The sequence below is a fragment of the Sinocyclocheilus anshuiensis genome, unplaced genomic scaffold (assembly GCF_001515605.1).
Source record: "Sinocyclocheilus anshuiensis isolate Anshui unplaced genomic scaffold, SAMN03320099.WGS_v1.1 scaffold478, whole genome shotgun sequence".
Classification (NCBI taxonomy): Eukaryota; Metazoa; Chordata; class Actinopteri; order Cypriniformes; family Cyprinidae; genus Sinocyclocheilus; species Sinocyclocheilus anshuiensis.
In genome coordinates this window covers 466,589-479,825 of record NW_015542376.1, presented here as the reverse complement: position 1 = coordinate 479,825, position 13,237 = coordinate 466,589, and the positions used below count along the sequence as shown (strand labels likewise).

General features: G+C 36.5%; 1 protein-coding gene across 1 annotated transcript in view; it reads left to right on the top strand.

Moving 5' to 3' along the window:
• Positions 1-157: 157 nt before the first annotated feature.
• LOC107692310 (collagen alpha-3(IX) chain-like) overlaps positions 158-13,237 on the top strand; it is a 33,094-nt gene continuing 20,014 nt past the window's right edge. The window contains exons 1-5 of the mRNA XM_016491295.1: positions 158-337; positions 720-800; positions 9,551-10,198; positions 11,732-11,776; positions 13,018-13,137. Of these exons, the coding sequence (XP_016346781.1) occupies positions 215-337; positions 720-800; positions 9,551-10,198; positions 11,732-11,776; positions 13,018-13,137 (1,017 nt within the window). The 5' untranslated portion in view covers positions 158-214. The remainder of the gene's footprint in view (positions 338-719; positions 801-9,550; positions 10,199-11,731; positions 11,777-13,017; positions 13,138-13,237) is intronic.

Genomic DNA, 13,237 nt, shown 5'->3' with positions numbered 1-13,237 from the left:
TTTAAGACGTAATAAAACAGACGATGAACACTATTAACAGCAATTATTATATGATGCAATCAAACTTATAGCAAAATGTGGTAGTTCTGTATGTTGTTTCAGGGTTGGCATCATCTGAGGTCCTCTGAGGGGTTGGCATCAACGTGCCAACGTTCTGGCAGGTAACGTGACCTGCCAGAACTAACGCTACGCTTGATTTCTTTAGGGTGATCTGATGCAAGTGGCCTTTCTGATGGGAGAACCAGATGCAGCTCGTGATCAGTGTGCCGTTTTCCAATCCCAGTGTGGCGGAACCGGACACAAACCACCTCGATCTCCTCGCATACACACTGAAGAGGTAAGCGAGCCATACTGTACAGGGAATGTCATTCAACCTACCCACACTGATGTCTTCTGAGTTAGACGAGTTTCTACCAAGTGGCCGACGAATTCACCATTACTCAACCCTTTAGCATTCCTGTCAAATTTGCCTAAAACGTCTAAAACATGCAGTGTACTGTGGGCATACAGTGGAACGCTAACAGGTTAAACAACAAAATATATGGGAAGTGTGTTTATACTATTGTGTGTGTTTATAATATTGTGTATAATTGTGTGTGCTAATATTGTGCACTCTACATTTGATTTCCTATCTCAATATACTGTACATCTTTCAAGAGTTCTACAGTATCTACATACACCATCTTTTCATCAGTCATCTTTTCCCTTTCCCTGTCCAGGAACTTCTGCTGTCCTCAAATGACCTGGAGGACTTATTAGAGACAGCAGAGGACAGTGTCTATTTTCATGCAAAACTGACTGTAAGTAGCAATACTATGCTGCTGTGCCATAGTTACTAAGTTACTTGTCATATGAAGTAAAATTCATAGTTCACCCAATAAATGAAAATGCTGTTATTTACTCACCCTCATGCCATTCCAAACCCATATGACCTGTTAAACATACAAGAAGACATATTGCAGAATGTCCATAGTGGTCTTTTTTATATCACAAAAGAAAAGAGGACTCTCACACTTTTAAAAATGACAAAGAAGCACCTTAAAAGTTGTCTGTTTATTCTCTTCATCACTAAAAGCTTTATACAACTTCAGAAGACTGTATATAGCAATAGGAATATAGCAGACGAGTCTTATGGACAACTTTTATGGTATATTTATGTTGCTTTTTGCTAATTTACCAAATTTCTTGGTAAAGTAACTCTTTAAATATTCATTAAATTAACATTAAATTACCTAGCAAAAGATCAAACATCCTAAAGATACTATTAAAATATTTATATTGGTATTCCCCTAGAGTTTTAAAAACTAATTGGATAAGGAATTGCTCAATCCTGTCTGCTTTGGGCAGATCATGTCTTGCTTTCTTGTAACTCAAATAGTATGCATACTATATCTCAGCAAGTTTATTTCTATAGTTACCTCCACAGAGTTGTTTTTACTATCTGTCTAATGCTGAAAAGCACTACGTTTTGAGAATCATATTTTGATTGCATGTTTGATGTGGATACAACTGCTTGAAATTGTGGCCTCAAGCATTACATGTGAACTGTCAATTTATATTACCACTCAACATATTTTAAACCTCGTTAGAAGCTGTATTTGTATTTGCACACCTTTCCTGTCAGGCTGATAGTAAATTAATGTCTAATCTGCAGTTTTTATATGTACAAAATCAAAAGAAATTCCTGATGAGAACAAATGACAGTCTTACAGTCTTCCAACATACTGTGAACCTGTGATCATATATCAAACCCAAATGGACTTTCCAAATCTTTTTTTTTTTTTTTGTATTTTCTGAAGCCAAATAAAGATGTGTGTGTGTCAAAAGAGCCAAATGTGTGTGGTGTTGCTGAGCTATAGCAGCCCAGTCAGTCCATGTGTGTTTGGCAGCTGTGAGCTGTTTGGCCAATGGATTCATGGTTTTTGTGGGCTTAGAAACTGCAGATATGAATATCAATGGACTCCATATTCCATTCGATTCAAAACCAAATGGTTCATTCGTGCAGAACGTACCATAGCATGTTTAAAACATCTAGTGCCTCAATCAATCACCTGGACTCCATTATGTTATGTCAAAAAGGTGGTGGATTTCAAAGACTAAAGAGAACCAGATTTTTTTTTTTAAATACCTGTTTTATTTCTCCAGTTTCAGTCTCTCTTGTGGCATAACCTCTAGACTAAGATCTTTTGTTGTGGTGTTTCGCTTTGATGCTCCATTTTTGGTTTGCCAGTTTCCTGCACTCATGCTCCCAGTGGAACAGATTAATAAGAAACTTATGGCTTTCTTTGATCCCTTTAACCCAACAGGAGGTCAGGGGTCAAAGGTAATCACTAATTTAGCTTGTCACTCATTTTCAGTGTCACAGCTTTGAGGCCAAAGTCATGAATGTTTAGTTGGATGTGTGTATGTATGCATATTTTTGGGTTAGATGACCAGTTGAGAGACTTGACCAACTGAGATATGTATATGTGTGTACCTTGTCCAATATTGCTTGTTAAATGAATGATACCTCAAATCATTATTATTATTATTATTATTATTAGGGATTTTTTGCCAATTTAATTATACAGGCATCATGGCTCAAGATCTGTTGAGACATGGGGTTTTATGTGTTACTTTTATGTTTGCTTGACCCACTGGGTGATGTGTGTGTGATTATCAGAGTTTATAATGCATTTATGTTTGTGTCTGTCTCTGTTGATTTGTTTTGGGTTGCTCTCCTCAGTCTGCAGGGGCATTATATATGTTTAAAAGTGGTGTTGGTGTGTTTAGAAATAGCTTCGTTCTTCCCATGGGTTTCATTTGGCAGTGGTGGGCACAAGCCTGTAATTGATTTCCTCTGCACTAAAATTAGGTTTGAGTTGGACGGAGAACTCCTCTAGGGAAGAGTCAGAATTACTCAGACAGGCTGTGAAGCATTCAACATCTCCAGACGTGCCTTTGAACTCACTCTCCCTGTGAGTGTAAAGTAAGAAATGTGAGATCTATGTAGGTTCTTTATTTGTTTATGGACAAAAGTGTGGACATGCATGAGACATTTCCAACTATCCTTAAACCAAACACTTTGGAAATGTTGTTTGTACAAGACGTTTACAAAGAACCTGAGCTGCTAAATTTCTCACCTCTTCTTCATCATTTCAGTGACAAAGGCCGAAGAGTAGGTTGAGTGCATTTTGTCCGTTCTATCATCTCGGTTATTTTCTGTCATAAGGTTTATTATTAATGGCTCTTGAGAAGGCAGGGATTTGAACTAAAGGCTAAGTTGTTACATCACACCCAGGTGAGCCATTCGGACATTTTCAGACCTAAAATTGTAATTGTTTTACTGATTTATTGATATTGAAATACAGTACAATGCTGTTCAAAAGTTTAGGGTCAGTAAGATTTTTAAAAATAGAAATAAATCATTTTAATTGAGCAAGAATGCATTAAAAGTGACTGTAAAGAAATTTGTTAGAAGAGATTTCTATTTCAAATAAACACTTTTCTTTTGAACTTTCTGTTAATCAAACTAAGAAATATTTTTTGAGCATGAAATCAGCATATCTGACTGCTTGAAAATTCAGCTTTGCCATCACAGGAATGACATTTTTTAAATATGTTTAAATAGAATACAGTTATTTTAAATTATAATGATATTTCACAATATTACTGTTTTTGATCAAATAAATGCAGCCTTTGTGTGCAAAACAGACATGAAAAACATGAAACATTTTTTTACTAACCCCCATCTTTTGAACAGTATTGTAGGTTCCTGTTTTTCTTTCCTTCCAAGCCTCTTGCCTCACTTTTTGATGAGCAAGACTTTGCAAAGATGTTTACACATGCATATTGACGTACATGCATGGATTGAGGCAAGCTCATAGAACAGTTGCCTTGCATCCTTGTATTAAAAAAAACTACTTAAGATGATGAGCCTATGAACACATCTGTCATCTTAGAAATAATTGAAGCAATGAGTTGTTTTCTCATCTCTTTTCTTTATGTAGCTTACAGTGCATGCCATTTCCATGTCTCAAGCTTTAAAAAAAATCCCTCTCAGCAAATTACAACAGCACTGACGCATTGAACTGAGAAGCATCTCTTTCAGACATGTCAGATTCATAATGATCTCATAGTAAGATAATTGGAGTGTGCCAAGGATTACACTGATGGGTTGAAAAGTAATGTACTTTAATATCCAATAGTGGAAATATATTTATGACTCGATTGTGTGATAGTTTTATCAATGGCCGCGTGAGTCGGTTTAAAGTCGGTTTAAATAAATAGAATTATTTTAAAACTTTTTCAGCCTAGAAATGTGAATACAAATTATATTTAAGCTCTAAAAAGTTTTTACAAGCTGAATCATAGGTTTTGGTTAAGACAGCTGCTGAGAATACCATCCATAAAACAATCTGTTTGATCTATTCAGATTGATCTGTTTCCCCGCAGCAACTGTCAGTTGTTTAGTACAACAAATATAAATGTGTTTGTAATTAAGTTAATATCTATTTATACACATGCAAAATATTGTGTCCCATTTGGATGTCACAATGACAATAAACAAGAGGAACAACCCTGTGATTTGTGATTATGTGACATTCAGCTGTGCAAACTGTTAAGGCATTTTTCCCTTTTTGGTGTGCATGATGGTTTACTGAAAACTCCATAATTATACGTCATTGTGCAGGCGTCTATATCACGCCTGCTCTCTTCCTTACTGCCTCTCTATCCTCGGGCAGTCACAGACTATTGCTGGTGCCCTCAGCTCCAGCACCACTGACTGTAATTATGTGTTCTGAGACAGTAATTTAGTGCCGTCCACCCCCAAACCCACAATAAATCACATGCAGTGAATGCAAAGTGACTTTACCATGCATAAATATTACTCTTTCCCATTATGGATGGATGGATAAATAGAAGTAGATAGATATAGATAGGTAGCTAAATATAGATAAGATAAGACAGACAGACAGATAGATTATCTATTTATAGCAATTATCTGTTATTGGGGAAGGACTCTTGTGACAAATCTCCATGGATTGTCTCCATAAGGACTCTCCACAGTGCTTTCTGTGTTATGAGTTGAGGGTGTGGATGGCCCCCTCTTTGATTTTGAGTACTGCAAGTGTTTTTTTCCTCTCCACTTGCACATAATTCACATCAGCAGGATCTCAGAAAGCTGTCAAGAAAGCTGTTACTGGTGAATTCTGTCAGATGTTGCCAAAAATGTGTCTGCATGTGGACAGTGTTTGAATTTCCCATCGGTCCATTTGACCTTATTAGCAGAGCGTTATTGTATAAACCACATTGTTTCTACAAATTAATTCTGTTCCACCTAGGCATCCATGTAAATACTTGTATCTGGACACTACAAGCTCACAAAGACAAGAGCACAGGCTTACACATACACCCGCTCAGTTCACCCCGAAGCCACATAGTCAAACAGGTGTCTCATTGAGTGAAGTAGATGAAATGTGTGCGTGCGCATGTAATCTCTGTGTATGTGGGTGGATTGAGAGTTTGGGGGTGTGCTAGTGTGTTTGGCACGTATTTGACTAGTCTTGACTGTGAGTTTGACTGAATTTTTGTTGCAGGTGTTGTATGTGTGAGTGTATGTGTGTGTGTCACCATGAGGATCTGGATGTGTTTGCTAGGATGGTTTCTGTTGGATTTAATGAAATTTGGAGTGCAAGGTCAGAGGAATCACATTCCAAAGGTATGGCTTCATCTGGCAACCCTTCCGAAATGTGTTTGTTTGGGAAAATTGTTCTTACAAATCATGCATCCACTTCCCCTATCTAATAATGACACGTGGGTTTGGTGGTGCACGCTAATCCAATAGTTTATGAAGCTCCACTTTGATTTGATTTTTTTTATGGATTGTAGTATGTGTATAAATATTCGTGTTGAAAAATAAGTCATGTGTGTGTAATCAAGTGTTATTCCATCTCTCTTGAAGGCTGACTGGTTTGGCTGCAGATGTGAGAGGTTACAGTGGTTTCGGTTTATATGAGGCAAATAGTTTTCACTATTCTGGTTCGACCCAGATTACCACAAACGCTGGGTTCATGTCCAGTGTCAGGGTGCAGTTTTTTACTATATTTGACATTTATTGGTTGTGCAATATTTTATAATTTTGTAGTTGATTTTTTGCACTTCTCTCAGTTTTCTTTTTGTGATGCTTATTTTAGTACACTGTATGATAACCACTGTTCTTTATAGGATTTTTTAAAATATTATAATGCACAGAGCTAAATTGAATTCCCAGCCTGACATTGTATTTAAAAACCAGTGGTGGACAGTAACTGAGTAGTTTTAATTCGTTACTGTACTTAAGTACATTTTTCAAGTATCTGTACTTTACTGGAGTAGTTTTATTTTGAGTAACTTTTACTTTTACTTCACTACATTCCAAAGCATAAGATCGTACATTTTACTTCACTACATTTCACAAAACATATCGTTACTCCTAATATATCACGTGCTCCGACACGCAGACTCAGGTACATCGCAGTGTAAGCTTCACAGTGAACATTACTACATCACTCTTGTCAATGTAGTCCATATCAACAACAAAAACATATCTTGACTCCATATAGTAGTTATTTTGGGAAAATCCCAGGTATTTTGAGCAGTAGGATTATAAAAAATATGTGCTAATATAAAATTAAATGAAGTAGCCTATATAAAATTGCAAAATAAATCTATCAGTACTTGTTTACTTAAGTACATAAAAAATCGAGTACTTTTGTACTTTCACTTGAGTAAAATTGAAAAAGGAGTACTTTTACTTTTACTGGAGTAATATTTTATGATATGTATCTGTACTTTTACTCAAGTACTTGATTTGTGTACTTCGTCCACCACTGTTAAAAACCTTCGGTGGCAGAAAAACAACTGTGGCAACAGTTTTATGACAAGACCAAAATAACATAATGGATAAGACTGAGAATTAATTCAGTTATTTATGCAGATGTGATTGGTGTTTTCTTACTTAATTTTGTTTTTTGCGCCTAACCATCTTTATTAAATTTGTTTAGTTTAAATTTGTTAATCTAGGACATCGCTCTATGAAAAACGTTTTACGGGAAGCTGTATTTAAATCAGTTTAAGTGCAAGATACAGCTAGTTTGTCGTTGCCCATATAAATACCTGTGTCTCTGTGATAGATTTACAGATAGTTGCTGTCTTTCAAGTCAGCTCAGCTTTTTTCATACCGACTTATGTGTGTGCGTAATTGTGTGTATGTACTGACCACTTTTTTTTAGACTTTCCACTTGCATACAGTATTTACAGACCAAGACAGTAGATGCTAATTTGTACCTTTCAGAAATTAGGTATGATAATAGGCAAGTTTTTTTTTTTTTTGCTAAAGTTTACATTTTAGTACTGGTGGTGGTTAGCTGGCATGTAGACGCATGTGTAAATAATGTATCTGAAGCCTAAAGGCACAACACTTTTGTTTTTTTAGGAAACCTTTACCTCTCCCATAGATCTGTCATCTGGCCCTTTTCACTGTTCTGTCTGAACTGTGTTCAGTCTTTTCTGTAACAGACCTTAAATAACAGCAAGATTGTACATCATGTGCACATCACAGCGACAAATCTGGGAACATTAATTTTTGAAGTGGTCATTGATCTGAATTATACATAATAGTCAAACTGATATTTATAGATTGCCCAATCTTGTCACAAAAAAGCAAAAGAAAGATTTTTTTCCAAAATTACAAAAGAACAAACAAAAGCATCTGGTCACTGATTAAGGACAAAACCCTGCAGCAGTGATGTTACATATATTTTCATGTTGGTCCTTGTAACAGGAAGCCCCCTGGTGGCCAAATGGTGTTATAGCTAGAGCTGGGGTGGAAGCTGCTCTTTGCTGGGTGACTGCACACTTAATGTGAGTCCGTGTGTTCAGACCCTCTTTGGCAGGCTATTAGACGGATATCAGACCAACAGCAGGAAGATAAGCTGGATGACAGCCCTTCGTTGCCAGGTGGAGATCAAGTGTCGGTTTATCAGGCCATGGCTACAGAAAGAGCCATTGTTAGTGATAGTATTAGGGCAAGGAGGTCTGATTTGACCCAGGTTTTCTTCCTATAAATGTTTTTCCATCTGATTTTTTCAGGCTGTGGTCTGATGTCATAACATTATATTACTGTATATTATGATATTATAATAATGTATATTTATACACACCACACACACACACATACATTTGTTTATTTATATTTAAAAATGTATTTTTTCTTTTTCTGGAAGTCATGAAATAGACCAACCTGGCAACCAGGTAATGGCAAAGCAGTATAGTAATAATTGTGCAAAATAGCTTAATGTATAACTTTACATGACTCTTAAGTCTCTTATTTTTAGTTTATCTACTTGTAAACCTTGCAGATGTCATCAAGAGAACTGAAGCGCTCCTATTGTCCTACAGAAGTCACATTACTGAAACGCCTAGCTTAGACTTCATGCAAATAGAGCAACTAGACAGAATCACATCAGATTTTAAAAAGAGACACGTTTCAGTTTTGTATGATGTCATTTTGATATGCAGCAACAATCCTCTGCCTTTGACACTATGATGTGGATGTTTTATCACAGAGAAAAGGCTGTTTTTCATTTCCCTTCTCGTAATTCAGAACCAAGCCAGATCATATGGAATCCAGACCACTATTCTTTGTCATTATTTTTTGTCTCTTTCTTTAGAATTCATTGACTTTGTCTCAAAATGTACCCTTTGTGTGTGTGTGTGTGTGTGTGTGTGTGTGTGTGTGTGTGTACCTGTTTTTCTATTCTGGTGGGGACTTAAACCTGAATACACACAGACTCATGGGGACTCGTGTCACGGTGGGGACCTAAATTGAGGTCCCCACGGGTAAACAAGCTAATAAATCACACAGAATGAAGTTTTTTGAAAATCTAAAAATGCACAAAGTTTCCTGTAAGGGGTAGGTTTAGGGGTAGGGTTGGTGTAGGGCAATAGCACATACAGTTTGTACAGTATAAAAACCATTACGCCTATGGAATGTCCCCATAAAACATGGAAACACAACATGTGTGTGTGTGTGTGTGTGTGTGTGTGTGTGTGAGACATTGGTTTGCATATTATTAGCATGAGTGTTTTGTGTCACTGTTTTGGCTCTTTAACTTTAGCTTTGTTTGGAGTGGTACAAATGTGTGAGACATGCATGTAACTCATGCACATCTGATCTTTACATGATGTCAGATCTCAGTAGATCATTGCTGATTGCTACAAGATGCTTAATAGTTTAAATTATTGTTGTTTATCTGCCTGGAATTATTGCACTCTTGTATTTACCTTAACATCTGTTAGCAGCAGCAACTTCACAACCATATGTAAAAATGGAGATTACAGCTTTAATCAAGTCGCATAAACATTCTCACGGTAAATTAGACATTATGATGAAGTGATTACATCTTCATTAAAACATATTATAGTGAACATAAAGCTCCCAGATGTAAAAGAAAAATAACAAACAGAATTGAATAATAGCTTACACTCAATTTTTGGTACACATGAAGTAATTTCTTTTTGTTAATAGGGTCTCCATAGACGTGGGATTATACGTGGAGACGGTACTCTGCCTACTGGATCCAAACGTCCTGACCTTGTGGGGCGAGGTGATGTGTTTGAGGTGGATGAGGATACAGACCTGGTAGACCAAAACATCTTATCCAAAAATGGTGGTAAACCTTCCAAAACATTCCCAACTGACACAACAAGCAGCCGTGATGGAAAACCAGAATCTAAACGTCTAAATGAAAACATCACCACTGACAAGCACAAACTTGGCAAACCTTCACCAAAGAAACCAGTGGATACCATAATTATCAACCTGGATGTTCAGATACCCGAGAAACCTACCGGAAGTATTGTACCTAGTAGCGAAATTCAACTGGAAACCACCTCCAGTCCTGAGGATCGAGAATCCAACTTGTTAAAAGAGGATTTGGGGGTCACCACACAGGCTCCTGTGAGAAAAACTTCTTGGGAGGGCATCTCAAAAGGAAGTGGAAGAAAAACATTCAAAACTTCAGATATCCCTGTAGGACCTGGCTGGGGATCTGAGGAGCACCCAGGAACCGTTATATTTACAGAAAGGCATGGAGATCTTGTGCGTGGCTCTGATGGGAATATGTATCGCATTCAAAGAGGACCCATGGGGCCAGTGGGGCCCCAAGGTGAGCCTGTGAGTATGATTTAAGTATATATCAGTGTTGTTATTGTTAATTATTAACTAAAACTAAATCTAATACAAATATCATTTTTGGTAATTGCAATAAAACTGAAATTAAATACAAATATTATATAAACTTCAAAAAAATTAAAATTCTAAATGTTGCCTTGGCAGCTAACTTAAATAAGCTGAATGCTAAAATTGCTAACACCAAACATGAAAAAATAAATAAATAATAAATTAAAGCTAAATAGAAAAAAAGACAAAAAGGGCATTACAAAATAACTAAAACAAACTAAAAGTAAAATCTAAAAGTAAAACCAAATTTTAAATGTTAATGAATACTATAGTAGTAAATAATTATACAAAATAACACTAGTATATATATTGCAATAAGTTTTGGTCTCATGTCACATCCTGTTAACACAAAATTATTACTTGAAACCAGTCTGCGTCAGAAAAAAAGGACACAATGGCTGAAATGAATTGCTGTAGCAGATACATCACACATATGCAGACATGTGCAGATTCTTACACAATAAATAGAATAGGAAACTTCTGCCACAATCTGCAAAATCAGTCTGATGCAGAAAGCACAAGAGGAAAAAATTAAAGAAGGGAATTTTCAGTCCTTTGATGTTGTATATGTATATTTCAGCTTTTTTAAACTGCACAGCATACTGCATATGTCAACATGTCTCACTTCCCGCCTTGGCATGATTCATATGGCTCTCTATAATTGGCTGTTGGAGGAACGACCCATCTGCCTCACCCAATCAAAATGCAACATTAACCTGACTTTACAAGTGATCAGGTCTAACAGAAGTAAACCCAGATGTGGTGCCATCTGGAGGCTTCTGGCTGAGCTCCAGTGGCCCAGGCACTGTAAAAGGCCTCCATTAGATAATGAAGGGTTGATTTATACCAGTTGGCTGAAAACATTAAGGAGATACTGCTCTGTCTGAAAGCAAAATGCAGTAGAGATGCAGTTATTAATGCCCCCTTTTTTCACATCTCTGTTACTACCATACCCTGCATTTCTGTCTTGGTGGGGGTCAAGCATTTAGTCATATGTTGAATAAGGAACTGACTTTATCATTCCAGGGAGTTAAAGCCTGTTCTACATTTTTTTGAAGCTAGAGCAATTGTTTGGCTCAGATGACAAAAAGCTTGTCACAAACTGTTCAGTGCCATTTAGTGATGAATATTTTTACTCTGTGTGAATGGTTTTGTTGCAAAAAAAACGTGCAAACCAGGTGTCATCCTGCTTTTAGAATAGTTTTGTGATGGTTAAAAGGTTATGTTTAGGTTTAACAATGTGCTTGTATTACCGTAGCCAGAGTGCCACTAAAGTTAATGTTTTTTACACCTTATTGCTTATTTTTACATCTTTTTTTACGTGCTATAAACCTTTAGTTTTAACTCTGTTAAACAAGCTCACTTTCTGTTAAAAATTAAAGCTGTATGTTTTATTTTGGTCACGCTCTGTGACTTCGTATGTTTAAGGTTTTTATTATGCCTTTTACTATGCCTTACTCCTTCTAGGGATGTCCTGGGAGTGATGGCTATCCAGGACCTAAAGGTGATAAGGTATGATAATAATCAGAATGTTTTTAATGAGAAATGGACTAGAGCACTCATTGTGAATCTCTCAGAGTGTCTGCACTGCCATGGTGAATGAAGGCAAGCCGAGGTCAAAGTGCTTCACTACCACAAGTTCGTGGAAAGTTCACGTGCCTGTGGTCATGACCAGCTGACCCCTTGTGTCCTTCTATGACCTTTGTCACTTCAGTTGACTGCTCTTATATGTTCAGTCTCCAAACAGAAGTCCAAATGCCAACAGGGAAGCTAGCAAAGACATGCTGTCAGTCTGACTTCCTATACTGTGCTCTTCAGGATTCTTCAGCCTCTTTTTCTACTTCTTTCATTTATTGATTTTCCTATTGACTTACATACTAAAGTTTAAAATCATCAATCACCAAAGTTTTCATCAGTTCAGCATTGGAAATTGAACCAATAGTGGTGACATCATTGTAATATTTGCAAACTGAATTGGGATTGGTCTTCTTTCTTGCATTTATTTACATACTGAACTGTGACTAGTCTTTCTCACATGTCTATATAGAGCCTTTTTACACTATAAACATAGTAGATGTGCCAAGTGTCATGGCAAAGAGGTTCTGATGCACAATTTTAAAAAGAAGTCTCTTATTTGTTATTTATTTGTATTCTTTATTAGTCTCTTATTTATTGAAAGAAATCTCTTAATTTCATCAAGTCAGCATTTATTTGATCCTTCAGAAATCATTCTAAAATTCTGATTTGATGATCAATAAACTTATTATCGATGTTGAAAATAGTTTTCTCAAAATTATTAACTGTGATACCTGTAAAAAAATAGCAGGATTATTTGATGAATAATGAGCTCAAAACAACAGGAAATAGAAATATTTTGTAACATTACAAATGTCTTGATCATTTTATTGCATCCTGCTCACCCTCAACTTTTGAATGGCGTTGTGTTGTAGCAGTTGATATTTAAATCTTGAAACAAAAATGTATTTATAACTTTAGTGGTGAAAGTCATGATAATTTATATAATATTTATCAGTTATCTGGTGGTGTCTAAACTGAACAGATCTATTATGTACAGTGCTGTTTTACAACATGCCTGTTTATACAATGCAGATGTGTGATGGAATTTTGTTTTTCATCCTAACAGTTCAGCTTTCATCAGGTTTGAGATTTGTTTAAGATTGTAAGCATATGTCAGTGTAAATCTTTTTGTGTGTGTGTGATGCAGTATTCCTTATTGTTGTGATTTTGTTTAGGGTTCCATTGGGCTTAAGGGCCGTCCAGGTCGCCGTGGAGTCCCAGGACCTCCTGGGCCACCTGGGCTGCCCACATTCTACCTGTGGAGAAACACACCTGAGGAATGGGCTGCATTTCAGGTAAGTTTTCTCTTTTTTTCAGTTTCTCCATTCTCCATGCTCCATCCCTGTCTGTGGTCTCCCTGTCTACAAAATTAAACTTTATCCCTCATCCCTTTAA